Here is a 17,391-nt window from a genome sequence, read left to right as displayed (position 1 = left end):
TATAGATATAAATTATTATCATGATGATAAGTCACACTTTGAAAATTTGTACGATTTAAATTGTCATCGTCACACACTTAGTCGTTTATATTTAGTTGAAAAAAAAAAAAAAAAAGCATGATAAAAAAAATGTGCAAACCAAAAATAAGATTATTTTTTTTTCTCTGTAATTTATAATTAAGATAACTTGAATATTTATAATGTCAGTTTTATATTATTTTTTTTTTAAATACATATTTATTTATGAATAAAAAAAAAAAAATAAATAAAAGTTGACAATGACAGATAAATGTAAACAAATAAAATAATAATAAATTTTTTATACGTTTGATATTAATAAATTAAATTAAATGTTGTTGTTTATTTTTATTTATGAATTATTTATTGTGAAAAAAGGAAAGAAAAAAAAAAATAACAAACATTAATCAAAATAATCTTCAATGTCAATATCAGGATCAAGAAGTTGTTCACCATAAGCTGATAAATCAAGTTGATCAAGAATAAGATTTTCACACATTTCTTCAAGATCAGTATCACCAATTAGCACAGCACCTTGCATTTTACCATTTTTAATAATTAATTTAATATATTCAATGTCCTTAGTCATTCTAAGTAATATTTCATAATCATTATTTAATTTTTGTCCATTATAAAGACCAAGAAGAACAACTTTATAGCCAAAAAATTTAGTAACATGTGTAAATAGCTCAAAACAAAAATCTTGATAAAAATCATCACAATTATTTAATGAATACATTGATTTAGCTGCATATCTACCCATTTGATGTGCTTGTGTCCATAATTTCATTTGTATCCAATGTTGTGATATATCCCAATTAGCTGTACAACAATCACCAGCAGCAAATATATTTTTAATTGATGTTTCAAGTTTCCAATCAACCGAATAGCCATTATTTATTTTTTCAATATTATCAATACCAGATAGATCAGTATTTGGTACAACACCAGTTGCAGAAACAATAAAATCACAACCAATTATTTTTCCATTTGTTAATTCAATATAAACTGGCCATTTATTATCATCATTTAATTTATCAATATCATCATTTGATAATAGCCTTAATACTTCACATTCATATTCAATTTTAACATTTTTTAAATTATCATTTGAACCATTTATTGTAAATTTTTCATGCCAATCTGGACCAAGTGCAGCTCCAATTTTATTATCATCATGATTAATTTGTGTATCAGTATATTTGTAACGTTTTAAAATTTTATTATTGCTTTTTTTATCTGGTTGTTTTGTTAATTTATTTTGAAAAAATTCAGCAGCACCTGGATCAATAAATGTTGCTGATATATGTTTATCTTTAATAACCCAAATAATATCAACATTTGAAATTTCATGAATTAATTCAGTTGCAATACCACCATTACCAATGACAATAATTTTTTTAGCATTTTTAATTTTATTTGAAAATTTATCAACAGATTCTGTATCACGAATTCCAATAATATTTGGATTTTTATTTTCAAATAAAACATTTGCTTTTGCACCAGTACAAATACATAATTTTTTATAATTTATTATTATACCAGTTGATGTATTTATTGTCATATTTATTGGATCAACATTAATAACTTTGTCATTAATAACTTTGATTGATGAATATTTCGATTCTAATGTTGATGATTGATTTTCTTCAACGTCAAACTTATATATTGTTTTACCAAGTGGAATAATATTTGTTACTGTTTTTATAAGTGATGATGAACTTATGAGAATTATATTTTCTTCGGGTGATAAAAATGCAAGACTTTCAGCACATGATACACCTGCTATTCCACCTCCAATTATAACAAATGTTGCATTCATTTTTTTTGTTTTTCTTTTTATATTTATTTTTATTATTAGCTCTACTTTCTACTTGTTTATTTATTTATTATTTAATTTTGTGATGTTGTTGTTGTTGTTGTTGTTGTTGTTGTTGTTGTTGATGATGATGGCTGTTCTGATTCTGGTTTGTACCACTCGGAATAATCATAAACTCTTCTTGGTACATCCAAATTAAGAGTACCGTAATCTCTTGCTCGATGCAGAGCAACAAGAAGATTTTGATGTTGTCTTTGACAAAGTCCAGTTTTTCTAAAATAAATAAATACAATAAATTAATAAACTATATAATTATTTAAATAATTGATTATATATTTAATCTTACAGAAAACTGATGACTTCTCCGTTAATTGGAGATACAAATTGCTTCAAAAGAGCTGCATTCCTGTGATCAAGAACAAGATATTTGTCTCGACAAATTGGACAAGGATTACCAGTTGCAATAAGACCTTGTCTCTGTAAATGAAATTATTTATCAACAATAAATTCAACAAGTTTTTACAAGTAAATATTTAAACTTACAATACAAGTTTTTCTTGTTTTTTGTGGTGGTTTTTGTCCTTTGAAATTTCTTCTGTATGGCTGCCAGACAGGGTGCTCACCATAACTTATTTTATACGCTAAAATTATTATGACATTTTATTAATAAAGTTTAAATTTATTGAATTATTTTTAATTACCTTCACTTGCTAAATAACGAATGCTTGTTTCAACTGGAATTGGTTTTCTTCTGTCAAATTCTGGATCAATTTTACGATCAGATTGAACAGGTTTTTCTTGATCATCATCTTCTGCTTCTTCACTGTGTAAGACAACACCACGAGTAAAACATCTTGATGGTACCTGATATACATCAACAAAATAATTATGAATTATATTTTAATAAATTTTTACAAGTATTTATTTAACATGTTGTTTATAAAATACCTTGTTTATTATTCCATTTCTCAAGGCTGCTTGGAGCCGTGTAAAAACAAATGACATATCGTATTTGTTTAAACAATAAGCCAAATATTATTTATATTTTTTTATTATTATAGCAAAAATACAATATTTTTTTTATCATATATTTTTGAGGTTAAATATACCTATATTTTTTTTTTTTGTTACATCTACACTGACCAACACTTGGTAAGTTAGGTAAAACAAAAAAAGAAAACCATCAAAAAACAAATGGAAAAAACAATCAAATAATTTAATAAATATTAATTAATAAATTAAAATAATATTTTTTAAATAATTGTCAATTTTTTTAAACATAATTTAACATCAATTTGACCGGAAATGCAATTAAAAAAAAAGTTTTGACTAACGTTGTCAGCCATTTTATTTTGGGCGTCGTCTTGGTAACAACGTATTTCCGGCTTTGTTACGACTGGCTTTTGTAGCGTACAGTTAGGTGAGAAAAAAATAAAATTTCCCAATAGTTAGATTATTAAATAATAAAGTATTAAAATATTCATATAAAATAATGTGTTAATTGTGATAATATAAACGAAAAGAAAAAAAAAAACGGATTTTTGGTTACAGATGCATGGCGACTGGATTTATGCGGATTATAATCAGATAAAGGAATTTGTCATAGCGTCGTCCATTTAGAAGAAATCTCATCTACAAATAACCAGGGATATTATATTTTAGAAAAATTAATATCCATCCACACAAATACCAATAATTTTTCCTCATAAAAAAATAAGAAACAATAATTATTGCGTAAAAAAGAAAAAATAATCATATTTTTGCTTTTCCAACGTTTAATTATTGAGCAATTTTTTTTTTCTTTCTTTTGAATACTGTATTAACTAAAAAGAAAAATGATTTTTCATTTTTTGTGATACATTTTCACCTGAAAAATAGAAAAAAAAAAACAAAAAAAAAGACATTATTCGTTGCTTAAAAATGTAAGTGGCCTTCTTATCGCCAATAATTAATTATGTAAATTTATTATCGCAATAATTGCCTCGAAGATTATAAAAAAAACAATCAGTAATATTTCATAATCAAATTCCCAAAGTTGCTCCATTTAAATAATTATTATTTTTTGCTTATTGCTTGATTATTTACAACATGCATAAATAAATACTCGCGTCGTGTATAAAAGTGTATAAAAATAAATTTCGCATTTATTATTATTATTTTGTCAATGGGTGAAAGTGCTGAAATGCAAAGAGAAAAAAAAAATGATTAAATTAAGTGGCTAAAAGTGTTAAACAATAATAGCATTGAAAGGATATTTTTTTATTTAAAAAAAAAAATTAAAAAAAAAAGTTTGACCTGTTGGGTTAGTCAATTATAAAACGAGTATAAAAATAAATTATTTTCATTTGGGAGAAGGGGGAGAGGTGATCGTGTCGTCGTGGCATATAAAAAAAGAGAGAAATAGAGAGAGAGAGGGATAAAATTCATCATCCGGTTTTGTGTTATGTCTCGTCGTTTGTGATTGGCTTGCCGCTATGTATCGTAGATTTTTATTGGTCTTTTTTTTTGTTGTAAGGAATTTTGTGTGGGAGAGGTAGATGAGTCAATGCGCGTAACAAGTGCGCAGTAAAATATTCAGTTTAGGTCTGGATTTTGCTGGGTTTTGCCGCACAAAGAGACTCAACAAAATAATTATTCGCATATTTGCATCATTTACAGCCGCGTTATCAAACAATTTTCATATCACAATATATAATTTATATATTTAATTTATTTTTATTATTTTCATATTGATATTAAATAGCGATTTTATATTTAATTATTTTATACATATATTTTCAAGGCTGTATATGCACAAATGCCTAACGGGTAGGAAAAAAAAAATCATTATATATTAACACGTAGTATTAATTTTTAATTTTCGGTGTTGATAATTTTTATATATTTATTAATATATACTTGAATTATCTTAAAATACGTTTAGCGTTTTAATTAACATTAGGAAAAATATATTTTTTAAGTGATTTTCGAGGCAATTCTTGTGAATAAGTTTTTTTTTTAATTTTTTTTTTTTGATATTTTTGTCACAAAATGGCGTCTTGATGCCACATCAAGTAGAGCGTGTATTCTGATCAACGCCCTTTCTTTACAGATCCATGTCATGATTACGTCATATTGGAGTTTCAACAATTAGATCCAGAAAGAAAATTATTTATTTAATATAAAAATGGTGGGTGTTATTTTTTTGTGATTATATTATTTATATAGGTTTTATAATTTAATTAGTTTTATTCATTTTTTAATTTTAAAAAGAAATCGAAATGCGTTGCTCTGTCGCCATTTTGTCTTGAAGTGGCGCCACCAGTCTTGCATTTAGAACTTTTTTTTTTTTTTTTTTTTTCAACTTTGAATTATTATTATTATAAAATTTATATTATTGGAGGGAGTTGGGTAGATCAATGACCGACGCGAATTCTCAACTCCCGTTAAAGCTCCAATAAATATATTTTTTTAATTTTCAAAAAATGGTTAATATTTAATTTAAATTGATTTTTTTTTTTTCTTTAAATGACTATTATTGCATATTGAGACATACAGATATGTTTATTGATAACATAATTTGTATGTATAAATTTATAAATATTGCAAAATTAAATATATTGGACTCTGAACCATTGGGCGGTTCGATCAAGGATCCGTGCTTACTGATATGTGTCCAACATTTATTTATTATAAAAATTTTAACTATTTATCAATTATAAGCAATAATAATAGTAGCTAATAATTATTAACAATTGAATTTATAATTAATACATGTTTTTGTATTTATTTTTTACAGCCTCGAATTGATCCACTCTCGTTGCTGAAATGTCTGAGCGTTCTACTTGGACCAACTGGAGGAATTAAAAGCAAGGATGAAGTACATCGTCTTGCCAATCTCATGACAAAGTTTTCGAAAAAACTTGTATCAAAATGTATCTACATACAAATATTAAAAACAACAAACACCGAACTTCTCAGCCAGTGAGTAACGAAATTCAATTAAATATTTTTATTTTTTTATTTTTAAATTGATTTAGTTTTTTATTTATATTTTTTTTTTTTTTTTTTTTGTCAAAATTGATAATTTATTTTTGAATACAAATGCATGTTGAGACGTGCAGATACGTTTTATTGACGTATTCGTACGGTAAAAATTAAAAAATTATGCAAAATTAAATATATTGGACTCTGAACCATTGGGCGATTCAATCAAGGATTCGTACTTACTGATATGTGTCCAACAAATTTAAATAATTACAAATTTAAATTTATGTTTTTAAATTTTATTTATTAATGGGGGGAATGGAAAAAGAAATTAGGCTTAAATGTTAGACAATAAAGAAAAAAAGAAACCAGTGCGATACGGGAATGTCCGCCTCTGTTCTAGGTTCATGACTGCAGGTGGCTGGAATTTGGTACACTCTTGGCTGTCTGATGGTATAGTGTCTAAAAATTGGGCTCTTCTACAAGAACTTCTTGAACTTTTACTTCTATGTCCAGTTGATATTGAAAGATTAAAAAGTAATAATTGTCCAAAGCTAATAAAAGGTTTATCAAAAGAAGCTAAAGATTTAACAGTACGTTCATCAGCTGGTAAACTTGTTGATCAATGGTTAAAATTAGTTAAAAGTGAAGTTACACCACATCCAGTAACTCCAAATATTAAATTAAATATTGATAATGAAACAACGAAAAATCAAACAATAACTATTAATGATAATAATGAACAAGAAACAAATGTTATGATTAGTAAACTTGATGATGATAGTGATGATAATGATAATAATATTAATAATGATGCAACTGTTGAAATGAATGACTTAGAATTAAAAAATAATTGTGTAGAATTAATTGATACTAATAATATTAATGATGAACAAGATAATAATAATGATGAAGAAGTAGTAGAAGAAGAAGAGGAGGAAGTAGAAGAGGTAGAAAAAAACTTACAAGAGTATCAAAATGCTGATAAACAAATAAATGTAAAACCAGTACAATTTAAAATTATTAATAAAACATTACCAGGTCAATCACAACCAACACAAATAAGTAAACAATCATTTGTTGTTTATCCAGCAGCTAAAAATAAACAACCAGTTGGACCAGTATATAAAATAATAATAAAAGATGGTAAACAATTATTAAAAAAAGTTGATACAGTACCTAAAAATCTTAAAAAAGTATATAACAATGATATAGATATTAATAATGATAATGAATTGTGTGATACTGATGTTGTTGATAATGAAAATTCTTTTATTGTTGATAATTGTGAAGTGAAAAAAATAACAAACATTAATAATATAAAATCAACAACAGTTGATAATACTGACAATAATAATAGTGATGTTAATAAATCAAATGACAAAGAGAATCGTGATTCACGTAAAAAAAATGATGATAAAATAACAACATCATCATCGTCATCAACTGCAGGAGCAACAACAGCAAGTGATAAAAAACATAGTAGTCAATCATCGTCATCATCAAAGAGTAAACATAGTTCATCATCAAGTTCAAGATCATCAAGCTCATCACATCGTTCTTCCTCTCATCGTTCTAGTAGTTCAAAATCATCATCGTCGTCATCAAGTAAATCATCTAGAGATCGTGATAGACATCATTCAAGTTCTAGTAAACATAGTTCATCATCATCATCATCATCAAGTCGTAGTAAAACAGATAAAGACAAAGAAAAAGATAAAGATAAAGACAAAGATAAAGATAAAAAAGATCAAGCTGAAAAAGATAAAGCAACACTTGAAAAAATTCAAGGACAATCATTGAGTACTAAATTTGGTAAAATACCAAAGAAAAAAAGTGATGATGATAAAAATGATACAACATTGAGAAAATCATCAACAGATTCACGTGATAGTTCTAAAGAAAATAAAGATAATAAAAAAATTACATCACCAAGCAGTAGTAGTAGTAGTAGTACAACAACAACAAATAGTAATAGTAATAGTATATTAGAGAAAAAAAATATTTCAATATCAATTGAAAATAGAAAAAATTCAACTGATCAACCAAGACCAAAAACAGTTAAAACATTTAATTCGAAATTTCGTTCAACTGGACTTGAAGAAGAAGTTAAACCACCACCATCAAAATCATCAATTAAAAAACCAAATATTATAAATGATAATAAAAAATTATTTCAACCAAAATTATCACTAAAAAGACCATCACCATTACGTGATACTCCAATAAGTGATAAAAAAATAAAATTATCATTGGAACCACCAACACCAACTGGAGAAGAAAAAAAAGGAGCCATCAAATTAATTGCTCCAAAACCAAAACGTAAGTTTCATTTATTCAAATTTTTTTTATTTTATTTTAATATTTTTATTCAAAAAGTAGAAAAAAAAAAAAACTTGTCAATGGTTTATATTAATTTTATTTTTGGCTCTTTTTATAAATTAATTAATATTTATTGTTGTTTATTTTTATAGGTAAATTAATGGTTATTATTAAATATATTTATATGGTATTTATTAATTTTTAATATTGAGTTTTTAGATGGATATTACTGGTACCAAGAAAATCAACAGATCTTTACAAGTTGTGATTATTCTACACGTCCGAAATTCCACCAAAAAAAAAGAAAAAAAAATGTTATATATATTTATCAATTTATTGACAACATTATTTTATTTAATATTTATATTTTTTTTTCCAGATTATTTATATTATTGTATCGTACTTTTTTTTTATGTTCAAAAATCTTCAATAAGATGCTTGGAAATATTTTTTTTTTAATTTTTTTTTAAATGTATATTTAGCTGATTGATCGAAGATTTAAAATCAAGGTCCCAGGTTATTTCAGGTAACACTTGATTTTAATTGAAAAAAAAAAAATAAAAGAAAAATTAATTGAAAAATATCATATTTAGAATAGTGTCGTGTTAAAAGATATAAAAAATAATTAAATTCTTTTTTAATTTTGTAAATAAAATCGTTGTAAAAAAGATAAATCAGTGTCGTCACATGAAGACGTGAATCCGCGGTCGTGAATATCATCCAACACACAATCATCTTGGATAAGCCATTAACATCGCTGGGTAAGGCAACATCAAAAAAAAAAAAAAAAACAAAAAAAAAATCTAAAATAAACAATATATAATAATAAATATAATATTTTTTTTTAAATCTTCATTTTCTTGTACATGTACATCTTATTAAAAAAAAATACGTTAAATAAATTTTTTTTCATACAAAGTATTTATTGAGTTTCTACATGTAGCTCAAATCCGATTAATTAATTTAAAAAAAAGTTGATAAATAATCAGAGAACGAAGGACAAATATTATTTAAAATAATATTTTTATAATCAGAAAATTGCAAAAAAAAAAAAGAAATTTAAAAATAGAAAAACCAAGTAATAAATAAAGCTAAAATAATTAATTTTTAATTTCTTTATAAATATTATATTCGACCATCGTTTCTCTGGTTGAATAAAAAAAAAAAAATATATTTATATTTTAATAAAACAGAGGGATTTGAAAAAAGGATAATGCTGATAAAATAAACAACTTCAAGTTGACTGGCAGAATGAATGATAAGCGATATGTTTATTAGTAAAAAAAAAAAAAAAATTGCTAATCAATGAAGAATGAATGGAGGAGGGGTTCAATAACTCTGAGGATACTTCTGGAGCCATCGATTTATTGAGAGAGATGAAAACATTCTCAGCATCAGCTCCAATTTTTATGAAGAAATCAAGACAACATCATTGATGATTAACACACACACGCAATGATTATAATCCATGATGGAATATTATTTATCTTATCAACTGAAAATTTACATCGATATTGATCCAAAATGATTATCTAAACTCATGATGATTCGTTAAATTTTTATGATTTTTTGTTGAATTGATTATTTATATTTATATTACTCAATCATTTGTCAAAAAATTATCATTACTATTATTGCAAAATTCAAATTTGTGTTTTTTTTTTTTTTTTTTTTTTTATATATAATTTTACCATCAGTAAAAAGTTAGAAAAAAGAAATTTATATTTAATTCATTAGAAAAATAATGATGATTTATCAGAAAAGAAAAAAAATCAATTTTTGAGTAGAAAAAAAAAGATATTTCGATAGAAAAAAAATTTGTTTCGATTTGTTGAAAATTGGATTAATTTATTTGAGAAAATATGAAAGAAAAAAGAATAGAAAATTGATTTAGATAAATATTTGTTGCTTAAATTTGAAAAATATAAAAAACAAATTGATTCGAGGAGAAAATTTTTTTCTGATAGTTAATTATTATTATTATTTTTTTTTTTGAGTATATAAATGATTTTCTTGTTGTTGAAAATTGCGCAATCAAGATCAATTGAATATCAAAAAATTTTGGTCAATGTTTTTGTCATGATAAAATTAAAATAGAGACATTATGAATTTGATTTTCATTTTGTAGATAAACATAGTATTGTCAGTGTACTAACCATTCCTAACACATTGACTGTAAAATAATATTTTGAATTCAAATGATCTTGAGGCAAACGATACACGCAACTTTATTAAAATGGAAAAAATATAATTAATATATTTGTGATGATAATTTACTGGTTAAATTAATTTATAAAATGTATATTAATACAAAAGAAAGAAAAAAAAAATGAAATTATTAAAACAAAGTGATCTTCATGATCTTCCTGATTTAATTCCTTCGATAATTTATTTTTTATTTGTTTGTTTGTATTTCGAGTTTAATAAATAAATAAAAAATACATTATGCTACAGTTGATGTTGATTTTGTCAAATTTAATTTAAATAATAATTAATGTTTTTTTTAATTTTATTTGACAATTATAATGTATATTTTATCATGAAATTATTTATTCAATAAACAAACATTTGTTTGTTGTTTAAATTCATTTATTATTATAATTTTTTTGATAATGTTTTATCTGTACATGTTGATATGTAATTTTTCATTATTTTTTAATATTTATTTTTTTCAGCAAGCAGTTGAATTAAGGATATTGATCATGGATATTTATAATTATTTTTTAAGTTAATTAATATTAATTAGTATAAATAAAAAGAGCAATAAAAACCATTGACAATGTTTATAGAATTAGTATTAATATTTAAATAATGATTATTTAATTTATAATTAATTTTTTTGTTTTATGATTTTTGTAGCAATGGTATTGCAGGAGAGTGATATGTTTATGGATGCATTGATGACTGCCTCGACAAAAGGCAAAGAGCCAAGAAAAAGAAAAAGAAGAACATCATTGACCAAGGACGATAAAAATGATACTAAAAAATCAGATGGTACCAATGAACAAGGTGGAAAAGATGATGAATCACCAGCATCACCACCACCCAGTGAAAAATCACCGTTACCAGTTAAACCTGATTTTAAGGTAAGAATTAAAATTATAATTTATAAGTATTATTAAAAATTAAATAATCCATTAATTTTTTAATAAAATAATTAATATTTTTTTATTCTTTTTTTTTTATTAATAGTTTTATCAAGATACTTTGGAAACTGATGAGGATAAAGAAGAAAAAGAAAAATCACAAGATGACGATGAATCACAAGATGACAATGATAAAAATCGTACAAATAGTGGTGATGATGATGAAAGAAGTCAAACACCAACAAATGATGATGATTCATCTGATAAAAAACATAGTCCACTTAGTCCAGATTCTGAAGTACGTTATGTTGATGGTTTAAGAAGTGTATTAGTTATTCAAAAACGTAAAGGACCAAAAAAATTATTAAAATGGAATACAGAACTTGAATCAATACGTTATTTTGAATTGGATGAAACAGAACGTGTTAATGTTACAAAAACATTTACTGATATGAAACAAATGGAAAAACAAGGTGAACGTGAAGCATTTCAAATGGCAAGAAAATTAAGTACTGAAGATACAATGGAAGAAAAAATTAAATGGCGTGTATTAATACCACTTGACTTACCACCAGCACTTGTTGATCCTGGTAAAGATTCAAAAGAACGTGATATACAATATGCCAGAGAAAAAAGTATATTACAAGCACTTTATTTTAATCGTGGTATGATACCAGATTCACCAGCAGAACCAGATGAAGAAAGACATCATGTATTTAAAGATCCAATAATAATACCACTTGATGATTTAACTGGTAATAAGGAAAGTGAAAAAGATTTTTCAATGTTATCATGGCCAGAACCAAAACCAAAAATATCAATACCACCACCATCAATTATACCACAACAACAAATTATAACACAAAATCAACAATTACATTATCAACAATTTACCCAACATAATCAAATGTTACCACCAAATATGCAAAATGGTCCAATGCAACAACAAATTCCACCAAATATTATGTCATTAAATACAATTAATGAATTAAATAATACAAATACAGGAATTGGTGGTGGAGGAGGTTGGCGTACTGGTGATGGTAAAGTTGTTGTACCTGATGTTAATATTATTGGTGGTGGTAATAATATACCTGGACAATTTGTCAGTGGTTTAGATCCATTAATAATGGCACCAACAATCATACCACCACCAAATTTATATCATCAACAACCACCAGATAATTTTAATGGTTTTATGGGAAATGATGATAATAATTTTGGACATATGCAAAATAATTTCCAAGGTCCACCTGGTATATTTAATAACAATAACAATAATAGTAATTTCCGTGGTGGTAGTGGTGGTAATAATAATAATGGTGGTGGAGGAGGAAATGGTGTTATGATGGCTAATCGTGGTAGAGGTGGTAATATACCTGTATGGTTTAGAGGTGGTCCACCAGGTACTGGAGGTCCAGGTGGTTTACCACCTGGTGGCCCTGGTGGTCCTGGACCAATGCGAGGTGTATGGAATAATGGTGGTAGAGGCAATTGGCGTAATAATGGTAAACCAGTGTGTCGACAATTTGTTAAAAATGGATTTTGTCGAGTTGGTGATAAATGTCAATATTTTCATCCTGGTCCAAATTGTCCACCTTTTTAATATGAACCAGATATTTTTTTATTTATGATTTTTTTAATTTATTTAATTTATGAAAAAGATATAGTACAATGCATTGACAAGGAATTCATTATTCATCCAGTTTATTTAACATTAGATAAACTTTGTCTTCCTATTGGTGTTGTTCATTTTTTTTTTATATTGATGATATATACATATATTTATTTGTAATCGACTGAGTCACTGCCGAAATAATCGATTCTTATTTATTATTATTATTATTATTATCATTGTAAATTTGTCTTTTTTTTTTTTATTGATTATATTGACACGCTAGATGTCTGAAAATCATAAATCAAAAATTGATGGGGAAAAAAAAGGTGGTGGTAGATACTGTGATAGATCAGAAAGGCCTCGTTAATATTTGCTTTCTTCAAGTAAATTTGGCTCTTTTTTTTGACATTAATTAACTCATAGATTATTTTTTTTCATGGTTTCGATTATCATAAAATCTGTATTATAAAATGTAAATATTTTATCCGATAATGTTAAATATTATAAGGGATATATATTATTATTAATATTATTTTTTTTCATTGTATAGAAACAAATAAATAGTTTTTTTTTTTTAATGATAGTAATTTATAAAAATCGAAACATGGATCGTTGAGAAATTTTTTTTTTCTTTTGATTTTTTAATATTTTGCATAATTTATACTATGAAATATTTGACAGAAGCCATAGACTTTGAGTGAATGGATTTGAGTGTATGAATACAATTAAAATTTTCTATTTAGACATTATTATATAAAACAAGAAAAAAAAAGCAATTTATCATGTAATGTAAATGAGTTTATAAAACCATTTTATAAAATGCATTTTCAAGAAACTTTATCATTTTTTTTCTTTCATTTTTCATTGTATTATTACTTTAACAATTAATATTATTATTAATAATTTTTTTTTTTTCACTTGTTATGTTTGTAAATAATATAATTTTGTTGTAAACAAATAACATTAATGAAATGATAAAAACAAATAAATTAAACAAAAAAAATAACATTGATTATTTTTCAAAAAATTACATAATCTATTTGTCTATTTATTTATTATATAATTATTCATTTATTTATTAAGGGATAAAGATTTATTTTAATTAGTTGAATTTTTTTTTATTTGTTTAGTTTATAATTATTATAAAAATTATTCACGACAGTTGGTAAAATAATTTTCTTTTAATTTGTCTTGATTTTAATTCGAAATAAAATTATAAATAATATTTTTTTTAATATTTAACATAGTATAAAATTAATAATTTAAAATTAATATTTCTTGGAAAATAAATTATCAAATTTTTAATAAAAAAAAGAATAGGTTAATTTTATTTTTATTCCTCAGTTAATTGATATAGAAGTATTATCAATTTATTTTTTCCGAGAAATATATAAATTATAAAATTTGGATATTTTTTTTTTTCAAGCGATAACACGCGTGGATACTTTCTTATCAAATGGTTTTTTTATTTTTGTTTCGTACCTTCTGTAAATGGTCATTTTTAATCTAAAAAATAAAAATTCTGAATCACCTCCCGTGACAAACAAGCAACGTGTTAAAAATTATTTTGTTCATTTTAGTTTCATCTATCACCTTGAAGAACATCAGTAGTCATCAGTTGGATCAGTAGTCAACAACCACCTCACCCAGCAACAAGTTACAAAAAGTTTCAACAATAGAATACTTTAATTAATTTTGTATCATTCAGTTGCAATAATTAATCAACATGAAGATGCTTATTGGACTGCTCATTTGCTCAAGCATCATGCTCATCTCTGGTAAATACAAAAAAATTTAATAACTTAATAATTTAATATTTTAAATGATTTTTTTTTTAATTTATAAATGCACGTGCAATGCAAATCATTGAAAATGAGTTAATTTTATTTTTTATTTAACAATTAATTTATTGTTTAATTTTTTACTAAAAAATATTCAAAACTTGGCGAGTTTTTTTCTTTTTTTCGTGATAACAGAGTTGAAAATAAATTAATGAAAAAATAATCAGTGATAATAATCAAGGAGTGGCATTTATTTTTAACTGATGATTAATTTATTAATTTTTTTGTTTTATAAAGATCTGGTTAATTTTTTTTTTTTTTTTTGGTTTTGTGTGTAATTTTATTTTAAATATTTTAATTAAAATATTTTTTTTTAATTTTAATTTCAGGTGCTGTTGATAAAGACAAAAATATCCAGAACAAACCTGTGCCTTTGTCACCCACGTCATCAAATTCATCCAATACAAAATTGAATACAACTCAAACAAAAAATTCATCAACAACTTCAATGCCAGCACTCTCAATAAATTCAACAACTCCGATGCCAAGCTCACCAACAACTTCAATGCCAACACACACAACAAATTCAACAACTCTCATGGCAAATTCATCAACTCTGATGGCAAATGTATCAACAACTTCAATGCCAGGACTCTCAACAAACACAACAACTGTGATGCCAAGCTCACCAACAACTTCAATGCCAACACTTACAACAAATGCAACATCTCTCATGGCAAATTCATCAACAAATCCAACACCAGTACCTTCAACAAATTCATCAACAAATTCATCAGCACCAAGTGACTCAACAGTAACTCAAGATTCTCAATTCGTTTTCACGTCTAAAGTGATACTTAACATGACACAAGTACATACAAAATCAAAATCTCAAACAACATTCACATATGGAAAAACAAAAGTCACAACATTATCCGTGGATGGAGACAGAAACATTCATGAAACAATTAAAAAAACAGGAGAGACGATTGCAGAAATTGAAGACGAAAAAGTACCAACTGATGAATGGAAAATCGATGGTTCTAATGGATCATCTATTACTGTTCAATTGAATGCTGTTATTGAAGCCTCATATAGTTATGCTAATGTACGAAAATTTTTAATTTTAATAATTCATTAAAATAACAATAATTATATTTATTTCTTAATATCTATTGTTTTTTTTTTTTTATTCTAGAAATCTTCAGAGCTTATAGCCTCTTCAATGTATTTACCAAGACATAATATGACACAAGTCAGTGGTAATTGTGATGGAGAAATTAAAAGTATCAAAATTTCATGGGCAGATTCATCAACAAATTGGATTGAACTTTCTTTTGCAAAAATAGATAATAAAAATGTTACTGTATATCGTCTTTCAAACTTGATTGTGTCTGCATCTTCATTGGCTCTTGAAGATTTCAGTAAAAAAAATTGATTATTTAATTTAACTATTTAATTTACTTAATTGATATATGTATTTATATATTTTTTATATTTACAGAAATGAATATATCAACACCCGAAGAATATTTGATAAGAGAATGTAAAAAAGTTAATGAAACATGCAGATACCATTTTGATGAACAAGTCATCCGAACATCAAATAACACTGAACGAATGACTCATTTGATTGTGAATAATTTGGAGTTTTATATTACTGAAAATCCAGATACACTTGAGGAAATTCCATATGGATTTGGTAATTTATAAATTAATTTACATATTTAATTTTTAAATTTACATTCAATGTAAAAATATATTTATTTTTTTTGTTTATTTAGTGTATCCAGGATATACTGCTTCAATTGGAATTGGTTTTCTTGTACTTGTTCTGTTCATCGTAATTTGTATTGCCATTTATAAATGTGGTAAATATCGTGGCTATAAAATGGTCAACAGAATATAATTGACTAATTAAACAAATGAATTATTAATCCAAATTAATAATTTGTTACAATTTTTTTTCAAATTTTATTAATCAATTTAAATGATTACTTTTTAAATTTTACTTTTTCTTTTCAAAAAATATAATTTTTTCTTTTTATTAAAATTAAAATATAATAATTCAATTATTAAAAATATAAATAAAAAATATTCATGTATACTTTTAAAACAAATAAATATTAAAAATGTTTATGTAAATTTTTGTTTTCTTGTTTTTATTAATGTTACATATTTTTATTGAAGATTAATTCTTTTTTTTTTTTTTTAATATCTATCTCTGTCGTATCTATCTCTGTCATTATGACGTGAATATTTTGATTTATCATGACGATAATTTTGATTCCAATTATCATGCTTTCTTTTGCCTCGATTTTGTTTTGTCCAGTCAAATCTACCTGGTTGTTTTTTGTACCAAGGATCAACAATTGGTGGTACACTTTTAGAATTATTTTTTACTTTAACAAATTCAGAATCATCATCAGTATATCGATTTTTAAATTCCTCTTCACATTCATCAAGGAATTTTTTTTGTTCTTCATTCAATGACAAACTTGCCATTATTAATAATTTATCTAAAAAAATATAAATCACATTATTAGCCAAATTTATAAAAACACAACAAATTAATTCAATTATTTTTTACAATTACCTGAATGTTTATTATCAAATAGTAATTTTATTTTTTATTTCTAATTCGTCAACAATATATCAACAACAATGACAATAAAACAAACAATTGTTTATTAATTTTGTTTTTTTAATTTGTCAACATAACCTTAAACCTTTGATTATTATTATTTATTTTTTTTGCTTACAAAAGTGATCGTATGTCGC

At 24.7% G+C, this 17,391-nt stretch overlaps 4 protein-coding genes and 1 long non-coding RNA gene across 8 annotated transcripts; 3 read left to right on the top strand and 2 right to left on the bottom strand.

Annotated features, from left to right (window-relative positions):
- Nucleotides 1–421: 421 nt before the first annotated feature.
- Nucleotides 422–1,840, bottom strand: LOC122861031 (pyridine nucleotide-disulfide oxidoreductase domain-containing protein 1). Its single transcript, XM_044165183.1, has one exon. It carries the CDS (start codon nucleotides 1,838–1,840, stop codon nucleotides 422–424), a length of 1,419 nt encoding a protein of 472 aa, XP_044021118.1.
- A 71-nt stretch (nucleotides 1,841–1,911) lies between these two features.
- LOC122861032 (28S ribosomal protein S18b, mitochondrial) lies at nucleotides 1,912–2,925 on the bottom strand. Its single transcript, XM_044165184.1, has 5 exons — nucleotides 2,786–2,925; nucleotides 2,539–2,701; nucleotides 2,381–2,478; nucleotides 2,184–2,314; nucleotides 1,912–2,110 (listed from the first exon to the last, which is right to left on the bottom strand). The coding sequence occupies exons 1-5, from the start codon at nucleotides 2,840–2,842 to the stop codon at nucleotides 1,912–1,914; spliced, it is 648 nt and encodes a 215-aa protein (XP_044021119.1). The 5' UTR covers nucleotides 2,843–2,925.
- A 213-nt stretch (nucleotides 2,926–3,138) lies between these two features.
- LOC122861027 (serine/threonine-protein phosphatase 1 regulatory subunit 10) lies at nucleotides 3,139–13,191 on the top strand. 4 transcript variants are annotated; one of them, XM_044165176.1, is made up of 7 exons: nucleotides 3,139–3,257; nucleotides 3,389–3,759; nucleotides 4,929–5,006; nucleotides 5,616–5,800; nucleotides 6,207–8,125; nucleotides 10,985–11,211; nucleotides 11,318–13,191. In XM_044165176.1, exons 3-7 carry the CDS (start codon nucleotides 5,004–5,006, stop codon nucleotides 12,815–12,817), a joined length of 3,834 nt encoding a protein of 1,277 aa, XP_044021111.1. In that variant the 5' UTR covers nucleotides 3,139–3,257; nucleotides 3,389–3,759; nucleotides 4,929–5,003; the 3' UTR covers nucleotides 12,818–13,191. The 4 variants fall into 4 exon arrangements, with proteins under 4 accessions (XP_044021111.1, XP_044021113.1, XP_044021110.1 ...); XM_044165178.1 differs by lacking the exon at nucleotides 3,139–3,257 and adding an exon at nucleotides 3,259–3,305; XM_044165175.1 differs by lacking the exons at nucleotides 3,139–3,257; nucleotides 3,389–3,759 and adding an exon at nucleotides 4,237–4,645.
- Nucleotides 8,254–9,427, top strand: LOC122861029. The gene is made up of 2 exons (XR_006374459.1): nucleotides 8,254–8,886; nucleotides 9,319–9,427. It is a non-coding gene; the product is annotated as an uncharacterized LOC122861029 (long non-coding RNA).
- Nucleotides 13,192–14,209: 1,018 nt separating the features above from the next.
- LOC122861026 (cell wall integrity and stress response component 4-like) lies at nucleotides 14,210–16,755 on the top strand. The gene is made up of 5 exons (XM_044165174.1): nucleotides 14,210–14,607; nucleotides 15,000–15,718; nucleotides 15,809–16,034; nucleotides 16,115–16,312; nucleotides 16,395–16,755. Exons 1-5 carry the CDS (start codon nucleotides 14,556–14,558, stop codon nucleotides 16,517–16,519), a joined length of 1,320 nt encoding a protein of 439 aa, XP_044021109.1. The 5' UTR covers nucleotides 14,210–14,555; the 3' UTR covers nucleotides 16,520–16,755.
- Nucleotides 16,756–17,391: the final 636 nt, after the last annotated feature.

This window comes from Aphidius gifuensis, linkage group LG1 (genome assembly GCF_014905175.1).
Source record: "Aphidius gifuensis isolate YNYX2018 linkage group LG1, ASM1490517v1, whole genome shotgun sequence".
NCBI classification, from domain to species: Eukaryota; Metazoa; Arthropoda; class Insecta; order Hymenoptera; family Braconidae; genus Aphidius; species Aphidius gifuensis.
This window is presented reverse-complemented; position numbering and strand designations above follow the sequence as displayed.

What these genes read in the sequence shown, in the direction of transcription:
- LOC122861031 (XM_044165183.1), bottom strand. Translation starts at nt 1,840, where the DNA reads ATGAATGCAACATTTGTTATAATTGGAGGTGGAATAGCAGGTGTATCA.
- LOC122861032 (XM_044165184.1), bottom strand. Translation starts at nt 2,842, where the DNA reads ATGTCATTTGTTTTTACACGGCTCCAAGCAGCCTTGAGAAATGGAATA. An exon ending in GAAATGGAATAATAAACAAG is followed by an intron (nt 2,702 to 2,785) that starts GTATTTTATAAA and finishes GATGTATATCAG; the next exon opens with GTACCATCAAGATGTTTTAC. An exon ending in GGAGAAGTCATCAGTTTTCT is followed by an intron (nt 2,111 to 2,183) that starts GTAAGATTAAAT and finishes TATTTATTTTAG; the next exon opens with AAAAACTGGACTTTGTCAAA.
- LOC122861027 (XM_044165176.1), top strand. An exon ending in AACACCGAACTTCTCAGCCA is followed by an intron (nt 5,801 to 6,206) that starts GTGAGTAACGAA and finishes CCTCTGTTCTAG; the next exon opens with GTTCATGACTGCAGGTGGCT. An exon ending in CAGTTAAACCTGATTTTAAG is followed by an intron (nt 11,212 to 11,317) that starts GTAAGAATTAAA and finishes TTTTATTAATAG; the next exon opens with TTTTATCAAGATACTTTGGA.
- LOC122861026 (XM_044165174.1), top strand. Translation starts at nt 14,556, where the DNA reads ATGAAGATGCTTATTGGACTGCTCATTTGCTCAAGCATCATGCTCATC. An exon ending in ATTGGCTCTTGAAGATTTCA is followed by an intron (nt 16,035 to 16,114) that starts GTAAAAAAAATT and finishes TTATATTTACAG; the next exon opens with AAATGAATATATCAACACCC. An exon ending in GGAAATTCCATATGGATTTG is followed by an intron (nt 16,313 to 16,394) that starts GTAATTTATAAA and finishes TTGTTTATTTAG; the next exon opens with TGTATCCAGGATATACTGCT.